Here is a 19,809-nt window from a genome sequence, read left to right on the forward strand (position 1 = left end):
AAATTTTTGTGGTTATTCAGTTGTTTTCAGTCATGTCCAATTCTCTGTGAACCCATTTGGGATTTTCTTGGGAAAGATACTAAAATAATTTGCTATTTTTTTTCTCCAGCTCATTTTAGAGATGAGGAAACTGAGGCAAAAAGAGTTAAGTGACTTATCCAAGGGCACCCAGGCAGGAAGTATCTAAGGCCAGATTTGGACTCAGGAAGAAGGGTCTTCTTCAGCCCTCCATGTACTGAGCTATCTGTCCCCTAGCTTATATAGCTAAGATGTGTGTGTGTGTGTGTGTGTGTGTGTGTGTGTGTGATGTACAGCTGGTTTATAGATAGATGAGATGTATATACATATGATATATACTGATGCATAGATAGATAAGAGAGATACATATATTATATATAGCTGATTTATAGATAGATAAGATACATATATAGCTGGTTTCTAGATAAGATATATATGTATAAATGTATAATATGTAGCTGATTTATAGATAGATAATATATATACACATAGGTGTAGCTGATTTATAGATAAGACATATAGCGGATCTGTATGTATAAATATACATGTGAATATATATATATATATATATATATATATATATATATATATATATATATACCTATATACACATGTGTGTGTAAGAGCAGAACTGCTCAGGTTGACACTTCAAGGACTGCTGTGCAGTTTGGGGTTACAGATAAGGTTACCAATGACCCCAGGAGGGGAAGGTACTTTGCAAGGTATCACAACAAATTGGTCCCCGAGCTAAGACTAGAACCCCATCCCCTGATTCTCAGACTAGTGCTCTTTGCCTTCTGCCTCCACCATGTTCAGAACGGTTAAATAAGCCTCTCAGAAGGAAAACTGCCGAGAACAGGATGTATTGCTAAGACAAGACCCAAAGCAGCTTTTCCCTGGGCAGAAATACCAGCAGCGCTCAGAAATCCCTCCCCTCTGTGACTGACAGAACCAATTGGCTCTCCCCCCTTCTTTCTCCCCAGCCCTAGCAGGTGCCATCAGCAGTAGCAGAGGTGTTAATGAAAGTCCAGATTGCTGGCCCTGCCTCCCTCCTGAGGGGCCTCCTTTAGGAGGCAGCCGCTCCCTTCCCTCCTCCTCTGTTTCTCGGGCTCCCAGGGTTCTGGGCTAGAGGCTGGGCTGGACCGGCATCCAGGAGTCAGACCCTGCTACAGTCTGAAGCCAGCACACCTGTAAGGTGGACCTGCACACATCTCCTCTGGCTTTCTGTCCTCTCACGGGTCACTGAGCCCTGAATAGGAGAGGAAGAGAAGGGACAGATGGACACAAGAGACACTCTTGCTTTAGCTTTTTTTAGGGGTGGGGGGAGAGAAAAGGTGTCACAGTGGATAGGGTGCCCAAGCTGGAGTCACAAAGACCTGAATTAAACTCTTGCCTCAGACCCTTACTAGTTGTGTGACTCTGGGCGTATCACTTAATCCTGTCTTGTTTCCTCATCTTTAAATTAAGGAGTTTGAACTAGATAATCCTGAAGGTTCTTCTCAGCCCCAAATCTATTCTCCCATGATCCAGATCTCCCACTGGGGAACAGTGATTCAAATACTAAATAATGTAAAAATCATCTAGATTTGGGACTTTGGTATAAATCATCTCTCTCCATCCCTAACTCCCTTATACTCCCTCTTTTTATACCCTCCATCCTCTTTCAAACCCATGGAGTTTACTTTTCTAAGTGCTCTAGTGGAAAAAGCCCTGAACCAGGGACCAGAAACCTAGCTCTGCTGTTGACTAACCTGGTGACCATGAGCAAGGCAAGGCTCCCTCTCTGGGTTGCAGCTTCCTAATGCAAAAAAAATGGTTTATCCTGAGGTCCTAGAGGATCTCAGGGGCCATATACTCCAACTCTTTTTTTTATAATAGCTTTTTATTTTTTCAAATACATGCAAATTTTTCTCCTTCCCTCTCTCCCTCTCTTAGACAGCAAATAATCCAATATAGATTAAACAGTATAATTCTTCTAAACATATTTCCATATTCATCATTCTGCACAAAAAAATCAGATCAAAAGGGAAAAAACATGAGAAAAAACCAGCAAACAAACGAACAAAAAAAAAACCAAATAGGTAAAAATATCATGCTTTGATACACATTTAGTCCCCAAAGTCCTCTTTCTGAAGGCAGATGGTTCTCTCTAATATAAATCTATTGGAATTGCCTCATTGTTGAAAAGAGCCAAGTCCTGTCACAGTTGATCATCACATTATCTTGTTGCTGTGTACAAAGTTCTCTTGGTTCTACTCACTCAGCTTCAGTTCATGTAAGTCTCTCTATGTCTCTCTGAAATCATCCTGCTGATCGTTTCTTATCACATTCATATACCATAACTTATTCAGCCATGCTCCAACTGATGAGCATCCACTCAATTTCCAGTTCCCTGCCACTATAAAAAGGGCTGCTACAACATTTTGCAAATGTGGGTTTTCCTCCTCTTTTATGATCTCTTTGGGATACAGACTCAGTAGTGATACTGTTGGATCAAAGGAAATGAAAAGTTTGATAATTCTTGGGGCATAGTTCCAAATTGCTCTCCAGAATGGCTGGATGTATCACAACTCCACCAACAATGTATCAGTGTCCCAGTTTTCCCACATCCTCTCCAACATTCATCATTTTCTTTTCCTGCCATCTTAGCCAGTCTGAGAGGTGTGAGATGTGTACCCTACCTACTTAGAAGATCGTGTCATAATTAAACCCACTTTACAAATGAAGCAGTTAAGTGACTTGTTCAAAGGCATAAAGCTAGGAAGGATGATCTTCCTGACTCTAAATCCCATGTCCTACCCACTATACAAACATTTTGTAGATCAGGAAGTTGAGGTCCATGGAAGAAAGCAGCTTTTTAATGCTCCTTCTAAACATTCTGACTCTACTTGCTCAACACTTAGGTGTAGACAAAAGGCTGTTGGTGTTTGCCCCTCCCTATTCCTAAATCAGGACAAACAATTCTCTATGAATTAGCCTTGAGTTTATATAAAGCATTTTCTTGACTTCTCTAGAGATGAAGTCCTTTTTTCTCTTTTTAAAGGTAAAAAGAAATGGAGATCATTGCTGGTTTATTTTAGCTGGAAAAACTGCAGCCCAGCAGAGCAGTGCTGCTTACCTAAGATAACACAGTAACTTAGCATCAGCCTTAGGATAAGATGCTGGGAATCTCAATTCATCATCCTGTGCTTACACGCAGATTCTAGGTTTCCCCAGACTGGTCTGGGCTGATCCTTGTATGCCTGAGGAACTCAATGGCCCTGGTTTCCTTCCCAACTTGGGACAAAGAATGGGGGATCAGAGCAGAGGGCCCAGAAGTTAGGAAGATGGCCAGCAGGGATGCCAAGAAAGCTCCATGGAGCAAAGGGCGGAAAAAATGTCAATTTACTCCTTCCAGAGAAGCTCCATCTCATTATCCCTCTTTCCTGCTTTTCTCTGCATTGTCAAGTTTGCTCCCTGCCAAGCTCTCTGGAAATGAAAATCGATCTGCAAACCATATATTTTTGTTCTCTCTCTCTCTCTCTCTCTCTCTCTCTCTCTCTCTCTCTCTCTCTCTCTCTCTCTCTCTCTCTCTCTCTCCCTCCTCCCTCTTCTCCCTCTCCCCTCTCTTTCTGTCACACACACACACACACACACACACACACACACACACACACACACATATATGCTTTCATACTATATGTGTATGTATTTAACAAATACTTGTTGATTAACCCTTCTGGAATTGTTTCCAGAACCACAAAATTAGCAAGGTGGATCAGATGAGTTTTCTATTCCCTTCTAGCCACTGAAAAGGCTAACTCCCAGACTCACAGCCGGCAGACAAAGCTGAATCCCTTCCCCAATTCCTCCTCTTCATCCCATCTGTTGGAGAAATGAACTAGGACCCTAAGCTTTGTAACTGGAAAGGACTGAAAGACCATCTGCTCTAGTATAATATGGTACAATATGAGGAAACCCAGGCAGGAGGTGCATTGACCTGCCCAGGATCACACAGCCCTGAGGTCCTGCAAGCAGGTTACTCAGAGCCCCTCCCTGAACTTCCTCCTGCCCATCGGTCAGTCCCCCCAGAGGGCACCTGGTCAGGAGTGTGATGTGGGGTGTCAAGGTCAGGCCCCCTTCTGGCCTCTTTCTGACTGGCCTGTTAGATGGAGAAATTCCTCTTCGGTTCTCTCCTGCGTTGTCATGGCTCCTGAGCACTTGGTCCCTCTCACCAACTCCCAGCAACACCCGTTTCTGATGTCCTCCTCCCTGAGAGGTGGGCCTGAGGCAGAGGGGCGGGCAACAGCCGGCTGCTGGGATGGAGCAGAACAGGAAGCCAGGGGGCTGCAGAGGCGAACCTTACAACCCATCCTGTTTGTTGGGGAAGGCAGAGGAGGCCCTCCCCATCTCCTGCTCAGGAAGCCAGTACTGGAACATTTAATGACTGCCTGCTCTGGGCTCCAAATGTCCCCAGCAGTTCAGGTTGCCAAGACACAGCCTAAGGACCGAGGCATCAACAGCCTTTCTCCTCCTACTGACTTCTCCCCCCAGTCCTCTCCTTTCTCCTGGGCTGATTGGGTCCCAGACTCCTCGGGGAAGGGCTCAATCCTTTTCAGTTCCCTCCTCATTCTCCCAAATGATTGCTCAGCACCCTATTTAGAAGCCTGGGAACTCTGAATCCCAGCAAGTTTAGGGAAGGGAGGAGGAGGAAAAAAACTAGGAAAAGAGGGGAAAAGGGGCTTTAATCTTAACTCTGCTTCCATTGAACCCACTTTGGGGCCCCTGATTCAATTTCTATGATATCCAGGATGTAAGTGGGGAGAGTCTGCAATAGCCCACCCCTTCTGGATCCTTTGCTGCCTGGAAACCTAGAAACCTGGAGGGTTTGTCTGTAATCTAGTTCAGGGCTTCTTCACAACCTAATTGTGCCTGAAAGATTTTTTACACAACCTTGAGTATATAGGTATATAAAATGGGTATACAAACCAAACATTTACTGATAATAAAGCACAATTTGGTGACCCTCACATTCAGTTGCAAGGCCTCATGGAGTTTAAGCAGCTTTGGTCTAGTTGACTACTCTGGGTCTTAGTTTCTCCACCTCAGCCACTGATTGAGTATCATCAGCTTCCAGAGTTGGAAGGGACCTAAGAGACGAGTTTAATTCTGCCCCCATTTTACAGATGAGTAAAATGAAGCCCAGAGAGAGAAATGATTTGCCCAGAGTCATCCAGGTAGAATTAAAACCCAGGTTTTCCGACTCAAGGCCAGAGCACAGCAGTGCTCCCTTGCTGGGCACCCCTCAGTACTTTCCACACTAGTCATTTCTCTCCTTTTTGTTCCTACTGATGTAGCCTCAGAGGATTTGTTGTTGTTCAGTCATTTCAGACATATCTAACTCCAGCCTCATTCAGGGTTTTCTTGGCGAAGATACCCGAGTAATCTGCCATTTCCTTCTCCAGTTCATTTGACAGATGGAGAAACTGAGACAAATAAAGTTAAGTGATTTGGCCAGAGTCAAAAGCCAGATTCTGAGTCTGAAGCCAGATTTGAAGGAAGATGAGACTAGCACTCTATCCCTTGTGCCACTTAGCTGTCCCTAGTCTCAGATAATAGTAGAATCTAAACTCTTTGAAGCAGGAGCTGCTTGAGTTTTGTCCTTTTTTCTAGCCCCAGTGTCTCACACAGTTACGATCCCACAGAAGATGTTTAATACATGCCTGTGGAATTAAACTGCCTTGTCTCCTAGATGGCTCACATCAAACAAAATTGCAGTCCTGAACTTGTAGAGTTTAATCTTTTAAGCTAAGAACAATATTCTTATTTATCCATATTAATTCATTAATTATCCGTATTAGATTTCATCTCATTGGATTTGTCCCATCATTCCAGGCCATTAGGATCTTTTAGCATCCTGTTTCTGCTGTTGAATGTACTGATCCCTCCCAGTTCCTCATCATTTGAAAATGGGAAAAAGCTTACCATCTATTTCTTTGAGCAAATCATTGATCAAAATACTGAAAAAGGACATAATTAGACAGTATTTCCCTTCAGGAAGACACCTACATACTGGTCCTCTGCTTGTTCAGCCACCCAGCTACCACAGGTCTATCTCATTCAGCCCACTGAAGACAGCATGGTCCAGTGGAAATTTGAATTTGGAGATGGAAGATCAAGCACATCATTATTTTCTCTGGGTCTTAGTCCTCTCATTTGTAAAATGAAGCTTCTAAGGTCTCCTCTAGCTCTAAGCGGTAGGAATCTATGATTGTTTCATTTGGTCATCCCCAAAAGACATTCTTAAATATGTGATGTATTCAGCAATTCCATGATCCAATAGATTAGTTATCAAAATGATCAACAGTTATCCTATCAAAAAAGGAAATAAATCTAGTCTGCTAGAACCTGGTTTTAGGGGACTGAGGCTTCCCTTAATGCTCACAGATCACCAGTAGTCTAATAGATGGATAAAACAATCTCTCTTACCTATAGTTTCCAGAATCTACCTTCTTTCTCTTTGAAAAAAAATGGAGCATCTGCCCCCCTCCAGTCTGTGGCATCTCTCAGTTCCTTAGAAACAGCTCTTCCTACTGGGCAGCTATCTTACCTGGACCTTCTGAGAGTGCCTGAAATGCCATGCACCTAGTGGCAAAGTGATGGATTGGGGAGTTAGTAAAACTGGGGTTTAAGCCCCAGGTCAGGCACTTACCACTTGTTTGACCTTGAGCTCAGTAACTAGCGTAGTAGGCCTAGAGTCAAGAACCTCTGAATTAAAATCCAACCTCAGACACTAACTAGCTGTGTGAACCTGAAAAAGTCACTTCACCCTGGTTGCCTCAGTTTCCCCATCTGTAAAATAGGTGGAAAAGGAAATGGAAAACCACTCCAGTATCTTTGCTGAGAAAGGCTCAAATACTCTTTCAGTCAATAGAATTAAAAATGACTGAATAAAAAAACCTCTTTGAATTTCAATTTCTTCATTTGTAAAATGTGAATAATGGTAGTGCCTTTCTCATAGGTTGTGAGGATCAAATGATTATGGTTGTGCTTGTGATTGATCCCACTTGTGCTTATGATGATGTGATTATAATGAAGATAATGATTATAATTGGATTTTTACTCAATTGAACTTGGAGATCTGGATACATTGAACAAAGAGGGATCTTTTCCTCTCCTCACTTCCAATGGACCTCAAATGGACCTCGTTTGGCTACCATTCTTGAGTTTGGATGCTATTCTTGTCAGGGAGTTTCCTTGGCAGTGAAATAGAATCGAGTAGTTTTGCTTCCTCTCATCATCTGTTACCATTACACCATCTGCCCCTTCTTGTATCTCCTTCTTGCTCCAGACAAAGATGAAAACAAAAAGCCTTTCTTTATTTCCATTCATCCTGGGCTTTATCATTCCCAACCTTATTCCTAAAGGTCTGTGTCGCTCGCCTGGATTTGGCCTTGGTTATTGCCCTTGGCTTCCATCTTTTTGTAGTTTTCTTTTAAAAATCTGGGCCTCTCTGTGTAGTTAATTGGTCTCTTTAGACACCTGCTCCTTTTATTCTTCTCCATCAGGGTAATTTGAAATTGTATTGTGAGGATTTCTTCTGTCAGTCTCCCATTCCTCTTAGTCTCAAAAAGCATAAGATCCTGTGCCTATCATTTCATGTGGAAATCTGATTTCCTAATTTAACCCCCTTGTTTTACAAAACCAGAAACTGAGGCTCAGAAATATAAACTAATCACAGAAACAAATTAGTGTCTGGATCTTAAATCAGGTTTTCCTTCTCTCAAGTCAGCAGTAGATAGTCAATCTAACTGAAGTTCTATATTCTCAAAGTTTTCACACTGATTGTTGATATTATAATAACTATTTTCTCAAATCCTAGTTAGACTCACAAAAGCCAGCCCAAGAAGGGCTCCGAGTTTCCTAGATGAAGAACGAAAGTGATTGTATTCATACAAGTAAAGATCAGAACTAGATGTAAAACGTGAGATTCCCATGTCCTGGTCTAGCATTTAAATACTAAATTTTATAAATTAAATAAATTCCCAGGGTGGTAGGGGAGGAGATATGTGAAGGGAACCAACAAGTTTGGTGAGGGGACGTAGTCCCTAGGTTTGAGTAGAACTGAAATGTCAGAAAGAAGGAGAAAGGGAAGGAGATAGAGTTTTCAGATAGAATCCTGGCTTTCTTACTTTTCTTTCTGGTGTGTTCCCTCTCCTCATTCTGCCTTCAAGATGAAGCTGACTTATCACCTTTTACAGAAAGCTTTCCAATTCTCCCAAGAGCTAGTACTCTTCTTTCTCCCCAACGACCTTCTAGTTATTTGTTCATATTGATTTTGTATCTATTCATACATGTATTTGTTTTTCCCTACAGTTCAGTCCAACAAATATCAATTACGTCCCTACAATGAGCAAAACATTATGTGTAGTTCTAGGGGGAGACAAGTCTTGGACAAGACGCAATCCTTGCCCTCGTGGAGCTTACAGTTCAGCGGAGGATAAGGCACAAATCCTCAATTGTTGTTGATTAGTCATTTTGAGTCATATCCAATTCTTTGTGACTCTGTTGGGGGATTTCTTTATGAAGATATTATAGCTTTGCTAATTTTACAGATGAGGAAACTGAGGCAAATGGTTAAGTGACTTCCCAGAGTCACACAGCTAGTAAGTGTCTGAGACCCAACCTGAACTCAGGAAAATGCGTCTTCCTGACGCCAGCTCTGGCAGTCTGTGCCCTATGATGTCACCTACCTGCCCCATGTGCACCTGGTGCTTTCTATTTGACAAAGTACTTTCCTCGCCACAGTTCAGCGGGGCAGGTAGTACAAGTATCACTGGCCCCATTGCACAGCTGGAGAAGCAGTGGGGTGCAGTGGATAGAGAGCTGGCTTTAGAGCCAAGAGCTTTCCATGTTCCACCCCTGGGACACACTTGGTGCCATCCTGGGATCGCCACGTGCTTTAGGTAACTCTCCTAAGATGAAAGGTGCATTACCTAGAATTCTGTAGCAATGAAATTAAAGGTCAAGCCCGCATCCTTATTCCCATTGTACTGACAGATAAGTAAAGTTCAGAGAGGCTGGATCTGGCCAGTTACACATCTGATGTCCCCGCCGGGATTTGAGTCCAGATCCCCTGAGTTGTAAGCCCAATGCCTTGTAATTTAGAGAAAGCTGCAGGGGCCCTGAGCATCTCCCACGCTACTTCTGACTTTTCCACGCTGCTCTCTTAGGGAACCCAGGTTTTGAACTCTGCTGTCTTGTGCTTGCCTGCAGAGTGTAATGCATAGCTTTTGAACTGATTCACACGCATGAATCCTTTCTCTCAAAAGAGATGATCTAACATCTCAAGGAAGAATTTAACCGTTTACTTTAAGAAACATCCTTTTGCTTGCTGGTTTATGCCTGAAAATCCTTCCCTTGATGGCAAAACCCTTTAGAGGGGCTGGAGAGAACTCGGGTCTAGCACCCACAGGATTCGGGGAGAGGGACCCTGGCCACAGAGTGTGCTACACAACACAGACCCGAAGCTCTGCTGGGAACCAGGGCCCGGGGAAGAGGAGAAATAGCTCACAAAGAGAAGACGATCAGGTTCCTCTGAATTTCCACTTTCCCTAAGGGCCCAGAGGGTGTCTTAATATCAACTCATCATCACCACTTTTGCCAACGGTATGCAAATGACTCTTTAAAAGTCCCCAGCCCCACATGGATCTCACTGGCAACCTGACAATCCACGTGCTGACAGGGCCCCTTTAAATCGAGTGGATCTTTCCAAAGCCTGGGGCTGACCCTCCACACGAAGTGGTGGGGGGCGGGGACCGCCAGCTCGGAGCAGAGAGGAGTGTCAATTTTCAGGAACATTGGGAAGTGTTGATTAAGCGTCTCCATGGTGAGCGTCTCCCGCTCCTCCCCCAATGCAAAAGCCTTCCAGAAATTATGAAATTTGAACACGGCATGAATCAACCCCAGAGTAATTGCTTGGCTTGTTTGCATGTGTAACAAACAGATTTCTGGAGGTGAGAAGAGAAGAAAAATTGTACCCTTAACTCCATAATTACCTTGGAGAAATTCTGTCTTCATGCTGAGCATTTGCATTAATCCCAGAAATAGACAAAACTTAAGATACCAAAAAGCTGTTTTATACACACATATATGTACACACACACACATACATATATGTACATAAACTCACTATATTATATAAACCTGCACATACATACAACACATGAATATAAGTGGACATATAATACATATAATCACGTGCAGATACATATAGCGGATAGATAAATAGATGGCCAGCCCTTGGGGGACCAGTTATTTATATCAGTATCATTCTGGAAGGTTTACAAAGCTTCACACGCCGTAGTTTACCTGTTGTTTACAACCTCCCAAAAAGAGAAGACATTCCTAGATGGCACAGCTAGATGAGATGCAAATCCAGGACCTCCTGGCTCCAGAGTCCAGCCCTGCACCTGCTTTATCCCATACTGCCTCCCAATAATCTGAGCCTCCCAAAACTCTACAGGAAAGGTCTTACCCGGATTATCATCCTTATTCTTCAATGAGGAATAATAAAGGAACTTCTACAAAATTACATGCTAGCAAATAGCAGAGTTAGGACTCAAAGGTTCCTCTGATTCCAAATTTAGGACTCTCCACAATATCACGCTACCTGTGATTAGTGTAGTGGCTGGGATGTTGAATCTAGAGTTGGAAAGATCTGAGTTCAAATCTCTCCTTGAATACTTATTAGGGGTATAATTCTGAAGCAAGTCATTTAAACTCCATTTACCTCAATTTCCTCAACTGTGAAATGGAGATAATAATAGCATTTCCATCTCCAATTGTGAGGATTAAATTATTGTGTTTATTATCATCATATATTTATATATTATGCTATAAAAATACAACTTTGTATTATTGTAATTACTTGTAAAACATTAAGGTTTTAACTACTTAGCACAGTGCCTGATACAGAGAAGGCACTTGGTCAATGCTTTCCCCCATCCTTTCTCCCCTCCCACTGTATCATAGCTCAAAATTCCATCACTTAGCACCAATCATTCTATACCCAGCGGCTCCCATGCACCGAAGCCATCAACAGAATAGAAGAACAGGGTGTCTTTCCTTAAGGGGCCTCATAACCTAGTTGGAGAGAGAAGACTTAACAGGTGACAAAGTTGGAGAACAGCACAGGATAACGTGAGATCAAGGGTTAGCTGACCTGGGTGCCTCAGAAGCTATGAGGTATAAGCAGATGGAGGTAGAGAGAGAACAGAGCACTCTGGAAGAGTCTGGGAAGGCAAGCTGTAGAAGTTGTTAAACACAGAAATAGCACAATGATTAACCAAGCTACCCTTGTCACTGGCAGAACTGACCCAAGAAATAGATCAAATGTGTGTTTTCTGATATGATTTAAGAGCCCTCTTTATGCCAGAATATCTCCCCCATCAGTACCTGATATGCTGCCATTAGAGATGTATATTATTGGATCTTAGCCAAAAAACAAACAAAAAATCCACCCAAAAAACCCCAAAGAAATTAAAGGCTGATATTAAAATGCATATGTTAACTAGGAAGAAAAAAATAGTTCATGAAATAACTCATACCTCAAATGAATTCCTGCACAGATTGGAACATAAGACATAAGAATAGGTAATTTTAAAAAATTATTAAAGCTTTTTATTTTCAAAACATATGGATAGATAATTTTAAACATTCAACCTTGAAAAATCTTGTTTCAAATTTTTTTCTCCCTTCCACCCTCTTCCCCAGACATCAAGTAATTCAATTTATGTTAAACATGTGCAATTCTTCTATACCTATTTCCACATGTATCATGCTGCACAAGAAAAATCAGATCAAAAAGGAACAAAAGAGAGAGAAAACAAAAAGAAAGCAAACAACAAAAAGAGTGAAAATACTAAATACTATGATGTGATCCACACTCAGTTCCCACAATCCTCTCTCTTTGCAGATGGATCTCTCCATCACAAGATCACTGGAATTGGCTGGAATCATCTCATAGTTGAAAAGAGCTACGTCCATCAGAATTGATCAACATATAATCTTGCTATTGCTGTGTACAATGTTCTCTTGTTTTTATTCACTTCACTCAGCATCAGTTCATATAAATCTCTCCAGATCTCTCTGAAATCATCAATATTCCATGACATTCATAGACCATAACTTATTCAGCCATTCCCCAGCTAATGGGCAACCACTCAGCTTCCAGTTCCCTGCCTACAAAAAGGGCTGCTACAAACATTTTTGCACACATAGGTGATAGGTAAGTTTTGTTGAGAGAAAAATGGAAGTAGGGTCACTGGACATGAGAGAGCAAGGAAAATGGGGAAGAAAGCTGTAATACGGAATTGTTATTAGAGTCCCCATTCTGAGATGTAAGACTCACTTTTCTCATTTGTAAAATGAATTGATTGTATGACATGGGAGACACTGGCACAGGACCACCCAGCATGGAGTGCCCTCATCAAGAAGATGCTTATTTTTTTTAAGCTCCTAGACCAACTCAATATTGAGAAAATTAAAAGCCTAAATTACCATATCAGTAATAGGAATAATAATCTTATGTCAACAGATGCAAGAAAAGCTTTTGATGGAATACAACACCCATTCTTATTAAAAACCCTAGAAAACATATGAATAAATGGAACTTTTCTTAAAATGATAACTAGTATCTAACTGTTGTTGTTTGTCCATTTCCAAAGAGAATCATTGACAATGATGTCTTTGATGTCTGACCAAGCTCTAAGCACTCCACAGCACTTGCTTTAGTCTTTTTTTTTTTTTTTTTTGCTACAGAACAAATTGTTTTCATCTGGCCATTTTGCTGGGAAAGTCTTCACATGCTTGGGACAGATAACTCACCTATTCACTGCTGAGTCACTAATGAATTTAGTCCTGTTGGTTACCCTCAATTTGGTACAGCGTACTGCTGAGATGATTTACTGGGACGTAGCCACCATGCATTGTACAAATTCTTGGAGGTGAGAATCAGATGAATTAGGGAGACAACAAAAATGAATGAGTAGTCCTGAAAAAGGTTCAACAAATTCTCCCACTAGAGATTTGAGTCTTCTTTGAACATCCCACACACTCTAGTACCTACCTAAAACCAATTGCAATCATTCTCTGTAATGAGGGTAAACTAGAAGCCTTTTCAATAAGATCAAGGATGAAGCAAGGATGTCTATTATAATCATATTATTCAATATTGTACTAGATATACTAACTATAGCAAGAAGATCCCCCACTTGCCTTCCCCTCCAAAAGAAATTGAAAAATAAGAATAGACAATGAAGAAATAAAATTGTCATGTTTTTGCAGATGATATGATGGTATACTTAGAGAATCCTAGAGAATCTGTTTTAAAAACTAGTTGAAATAATTAACAACATTAGGAAAGATACAAGATATAAAAATAAACACATAAATTATGAACTTTTTATATCATCAACAGAACCCAACAGGAAGAGATAAAAAGAGAAATTCCATTTAAAATTAAATGTAGATGGTATAAAATACTTGGGTTTTTACCTGCTAAGATATACACAGGAACTTATATGAACATCAGTACAGAAAATTCTTCATACAAATAAAGATGGATCAAAAAAATTGAAGAAATGTGAATTGCTCATGTGGATAGGCTGAGCAAATATAATCATATGAGGATATTACCTAAATTAATTTATTTGTATAATACAATGCTGATCAAGCTACCAAATAATTATTTTACAGAGCTAAAGAAATAAGAAAATAACAAGAATAACAAATTTTGTGAGACACAAAAGATCAAGAACATTAAGGGAATCAATGAAAAAATAAAGGAAGGTGTCCTACCAGGACTAGATCTTAAAGTATACTACAAAGTGGTGATCATTGAAACAATTTGGTCTGATAAAAAAAAAGAGTGGTTGATCAATGGAGTAAATTAGGTACTCAATATACAGAAGTAAAATCTACTGTCTGATATACACAAAGATCCCAGATTTTAGAACAAGAACTCACTATTTGACAAAATATGTGGGAAAACTGAAAAACAGAATAGCAGAAACTAGGCATAGACCAATATCTCACACTATATACAAAGATAAGGTCAAAATGGGGACATGATTTAAACATAAAGGTTGATATCATAAGCAAATAAGGGGAACATAGAAAAATTACTTGTTATTTCTATGGATAAGGAAAGAATTCATGACCAAAAAAGTGTTAAAGAAGATTGCAAGAGGTAAAATGGATAATTTTTATTAAACTAAATTTAAAAGGTTTAACAGAAACAAAATAATGCATCCTTTGAAAACAAAACAAAAAAAAACTGGGGGAAAATTTGTTTCAGCAAGTTTCTCTGATAAAAGCCTCATTTCTTTCTTTTTTATTTTTTTTATTTTAAAAACATAATAGAAAAAAGAAAGAAAAGGAAAACACAACTAAACAGAATATTGTCATGTGCCCAACAGAACATCAGGGAGGATTCAAAATACATAACAATAAATTTCCAGTTCAAGAAAGGATATATAATAGTAGAATAAATTATATTCATGAGTGTCCATCTTTTCTTTGCATCCTTATAGGCTACTCTTTTGACGCATTTTTTTACTTTATTCTTTTTATTCTTTTTATTTCTCCCCACATCTCCCCCAAGCAGGCTATAGTTAAGACATATTTAATAAATATATACATACATATACACATATACCCCTTATATGTACATATATATATATATATATATATATATATATATCTACACACACACACACTTATATCCACATAAAGACCCACACATACATATAGAGCAACATGCATCCATATCTACACATATTCAGACACACATACATGTATTTGCCTATATGAAAACCCATCTTAAACAAAATTTGACTTTTGATCCTTGTTGTAGTGTTTCTGTATATCTCTTCTTTCCTATCCCTGCTAATGCTTCTACTTTAATTCTGCTCCTTAACTTGCCTTGCCTTTACTTAAACTCTCCCCTCTCATGGATCCCTCCCTTATCTTTTCTTCCCCCCCCCTTTTCTTCTCCCTCTACCCTTCCCTTCCCACTTACTTCTTTATAGATTTTAAGGGTTCTATATCCTTCAAGGTATAGATGTAATTTTATTAATTTAATCCATTCCGATGTGAGTAGGTTTTCAGAACTACAAGCCCTCTTCCCTCTTCTAATGCCCCTGTGCCTATTCTTCCTCTGCATCACATTTGTATATTTTTCTTTTGAGCTACTCAATTACTGATGTCATTCTTAAACATATGGCATACATTTCCATATAAAGAAACATAAACAATTTGTGCATGCTAAATTCCTTAAAATTAATCTTGGATATTGGTCTTGTATGTTGAGTCCAGGTTTGGGTGAAAGTCCTAACAATTTGTAAGTTTGTTGAATGTCCATTTTTTTTCATTCAACATTATGGATACTTTTGCTGGATATATTTTTGACCACAGGCTTAGTTCTTTTGGTTGCCAGTATATATGATTCCAGGACCTGCGGTCTTTTATTGAAGCTGCTGATAAGTCCTGTACAATTCTAATTGTAGCTCCAATGTATTTGAATTGGGTTTTTTTCTTGATTCTTGCAGAATTTTCTCTCTGCTCTAGGGATTTTGAAATTTGGTAATAATATTCCTATGTATTTTCCACAAAGGATCTGCTGGAAGTGATGATTGGTGGATTTTTTTCTTTCTTTACTTTTCCCTCATGTTCTATCACTCCAAGATAATTTTCTTGATTATTTCTTGAATTATTGTGTCAAGATTCTTTTTTTAATCACAGTTCTAAAGTAGTCCAATTATTATGTTTTTTTTTTCTTCTTGATCTATTCTGCAGTTCTGTTATTTTTCTTGTTTCATATTCTGTTCTATTTTTCATTCTTTATATTCTATTTTGCTATTTCTTGGTGTCTCATAAGCTTCACTGACTTCCCTTTCCCCAATTCCAATTTCCAAAGAGTTATTTTCATCTTTAAACTCTTCATCTCCTTTTCTAGTTAGATAATTTTTTTTTCATAATCTTGTTTTTCTGGAATGGTTTTTATTTATTTTAGTTTTGCCTCAGAATCTCTTATTTGATTTTTAAACCCTTTTTTTGAGCTCTTTTATAAATTCTTTCTGGGCAGGGAGCCATTTCTTTGGAGTTATTTTTTGGGGTAGACAAGGCTTTTTTTTTTTTTTACTTCAGTGTTCTCCTCTAAAAATTAATCCTGTTCCCACAGTAATTTTCTATGGTTGGGGTCTTCTTTGCCTGTTCATTTTTTATGAGAAGTATTAGTGTAAGCATTAGGTTGGGGAAATGGTGCCTTTAGCTTTACTTCAACTCTTCCTTCTGTCCTGGGACCCTAAATGAGGAGCTCCCCTTCCAGCAAGTGCCCACAGCCAGCAGCCTCCCTGTCCCCTTGCTTCTGCCCTCCTGATGTGCTGGGTCCTATTCCCCCAGGGCCACCTCTCAGCATCACAGCTGGGTCTGACGTTCCTAATCAGCCAAGGTTCCCTCAGTCTGACCAGACTCAGACTCTGATACAGTCCAGAAGGTGAAAGCTCCTGTGGCACCTGCTGAGGCTCTAGTCAAACCCAGCTCACCCTAGGAGTCCCCACTGGGTGTTTGTGCTGAGCTAACTTAGGAGTGTTAGCACTTTACAAGGGTTAATCCCCAGCCTGGGGTCTTTCTTTGGATCTTATCAGGCTGTACCAGGAGGACCCCTGTTCTAAACTTAATCTTCTTGATTTTCCACCAGTCTATGTTCACCCTGAGGCACAAATTTGTTCAGTTGTGGGAAATCTGGAGAGCTTGAAACTTACTGATGTATTCACTATCTTCCTTTTTAAAAGACTCATTCCTTAAATACATAGAGAACTGAGCCAAATTTATAAAAAAGAGACCATTCTCCAATTGATGAATGGTCAAAGGATATGAATAGGCAGTTTTCAGAAGAAAAAAGTCAAAGCCATCTATCATCCTATGGAAAAAAATGATGTAAATAACTAATAATGAGAGAAATGCAGATTAAAAAACTCTTGAGGTATGACCTCATACCTATTATATTGGCTAATATTGACAGCACAGGAAAATGACAGATGCTGAAAAGGGCATGTAAAAATAGAGTCACTGATGCACTATTGGCAGAGTTGTGAACTGGTCCAACCATTCTGGAGAACAATTTGGAACTATGATCAAAGAGCTATAAAATTCTTTAAATTAGCTGCTATATCTGTATCCCAAAAAGATCCAAAAAAAAAAAAAGGAAAAGGATTGACATTTACAAAAATATTTATACCACTTCTTTTTGTGCTGGCAAAGAACTGGAAGCTGAGGGTATGCAAATCAATTGGGCAATGGCTGAACAAGTCGTGTATATGATTGTGAAGAAATATTATTGTGCTATAAGAAGGAAATGGTTTCAGAAAAAAATCTGAGAAGACTTTGCACGAACTGGTGCAAAATGAAGTGAGCAGAGCCAGAAGAACATTGCACATGGTAACAGCAGGATTGCAACAATAATCTATCATGAAAGATTTAGCTACTCTGATCAATAAAATGACCCACGACAATTTCAAATGACTCATTGTGAAAAAATGCATAGAGAAATGATGATTTCAGAGTTTGAGTTGAAGCCTATTTTTCCCTTTATTTTTCTTATTGTTGTTTTTTGCAACGTTTCTAACATGGAAATGTTTTGTATGACTTTATATGTATAATGAGTATTACATTTCTTGCCTTCTCAATGAGTGGGAAAGAAGTGAAGAGAGAGAGAAAATTTGTAACTGAAAATTAAAATTAAAAATGAATGTACGCTTTTTGAGAACAAGGACTGTTTTACTTTTGCTCGCATGTATGTCTCCAACATATCACATCATGACTGGCACATAGTAAGTAATGAGTAAAGTCTTTCATTTGCCTGAGTTCTTAAATCCTGGGCTAGAAAGGGGAGTTGAAGGAACTCTTTAGATACTTTGCTAGCCCTGTGATTTTGTTACCTGAAGGCTAGACCACCATGTTGTATTAAGCACGCTTCAGGTTGGTAGGATATTAAGCACAGGAGGACTTGCTACAATCATCTATATCTCTTCCATTTCACACATAAGAAAACTGAGGTTACAGCGGAGAAGTGACAAACTAAAACTCCCAGAGCTAGTGAATAATAACAGCTTACCCTTTTCTTGTTCCATCCCATTCTTTTTCAGAGGAGCTTTCTTCTTTGATTCTTTCTCAATGAATAATTGTGGGTATTAGCGTCTGGCACTGCTGAGTCAACTAGAATCAGTCCTGCTCCACCTGGGGGCTGGCACAGATGTCTCCAAGTCTGTGGAACAGCAACACGGGCATGGGCATCCCCTGGGCAGATGGGTTAGAGTAACAGTTAGAGGCTGTGTGATCCACTGGCCTCTGGTGATCTGGAGTGGACAGAGCAGAACTGTGGCTGGGTGTCTTCCTCAGTGAAAGGGCATTCCAGGTCTGGCAATGCCATCAGGGGCCACAGACATGGCAGTCAATGAGGAGGGTGTGGCAGGGGTCAACAGCCAAGCATCCTTAGTCATCGCATCCCCCCATGAAGGACGAGGGGATGACACCGTCTCCCTGCTCTCACGGAGACCTGGGGAACTTACTTTCCCTTCTCCTAAGGGGTTGGGGGCAGGTTCTGTTGCCATGGAGATGCTATGTGATGTCAAAGGTAAATGAGAGCCCAGGAAGCCATCACTCACAGACTTAACAGGTTGTTAATATCAGAAGTAAGAGCCCTAGAATTAATGGTCCTCCATGCTCGCCCCCTTCTTTTCTTGAAGGCATCTTGGCCATGATGTGAGAGAAGAATCGGAGTTACTTTATTTGGTCCCATAGGAAAGAATTAGGAGTAATGAGTAGACATTGGGGGAGATGAGGGTTAGGGGAGCGAGCTCAGAGGAGCAAAGGTCGGCTCAATAGAAAGAAGAACTTTCTTCTGGCTGAAAGAAGACCGGACCTCTCTCTGGGAAGTAGTGAGTTCCCTGTTACAAAACCTCTTTAAGGAGATATTGGGTGACCACTTGTCAGGGATGGTGGAGAAGGAATGAGACTGATTATTTTGGGGTTGGGGAAACAAAACCAATGAACATGTCTAACTCATTTTGATTTTTTACCTCTCTAAAGCATTTATCGCTCTTGGGTTCCTCTCTCCTCTCTAAGTTTCCCTGATTCTGCTCTCTGCCAGTCCCTCAATCTTTCTCACAGGGTCATCATCCAGAGTGGAACATCAGGGCTTTTTCTCCCTTCTTTGTTCTCCATTGGTGACTTCCTTAGCCTTGCCTCCCACTCCACGGACTACCCATTAGCTAATGGCTTAGTGGACAGGGCATTAAGTCTGGAAAGTCAGACTTGAGTTCAAATACTGCCTCACACACTTCCTAAGTGAGTGAATCTAGGCAAGTCACTTCACCTGTTTTAGTTTCCTCATCTGTAAAAAGGGGGTAAGAATAGCACCCATCCTTAGGGTGGTTGTGAGAGTTAGATGCAATGTTTATAAATGCTTACGTAGTGAGCCCTCATCATCTTTTCACATTTCAGTTATCTAATTAATATTTATTAGATGCCTATAGTATGTAGGGTATAGCTGAAGATACAAAGAAAGGCTAAAAAAATGACTATTTTCAAGTAGCTCACAGCTTAATGGAGACAATGAGCCAATAATTAGGTACAAACAAGATATAGGATGGGGGTAACTTCAGAGGGAAGTGTGTGAGCTCAATCATTTCCATCATGTCCATCCATTTGGGGTTTTTTTGTCAAAGAGATTGGAGTGCTTTGACATTT

At 40.1% G+C, this 19,809-nt stretch overlaps 1 protein-coding gene across 1 annotated transcript in view; it reads right to left on the reverse strand.

The window, feature by feature from the left end:
• The window catches only part of CCDC33 (coiled-coil domain containing 33), a 195,407-nt gene extending 176,765 nt beyond the window's left edge, over positions 1-18,642 (reverse strand). The window contains 1 exon segment of the mRNA XM_074297009.1: positions 18,176-18,642. Within this exon segment, the coding sequence (XP_074153110.1) occupies positions 18,176-18,196 (21 nt within the window). The 5' untranslated portion in view covers positions 18,197-18,642.
• Between the last annotated feature and the right edge of the window lie 1,167 nt (positions 18,643-19,809).

The sequence above is a fragment of the Sminthopsis crassicaudata genome, chromosome 2 (genome assembly GCF_048593235.1).
Source record: "Sminthopsis crassicaudata isolate SCR6 chromosome 2, ASM4859323v1, whole genome shotgun sequence".
NCBI lineage: Eukaryota > Metazoa > Chordata > Mammalia > Dasyuromorphia > Dasyuridae > Sminthopsis > Sminthopsis crassicaudata.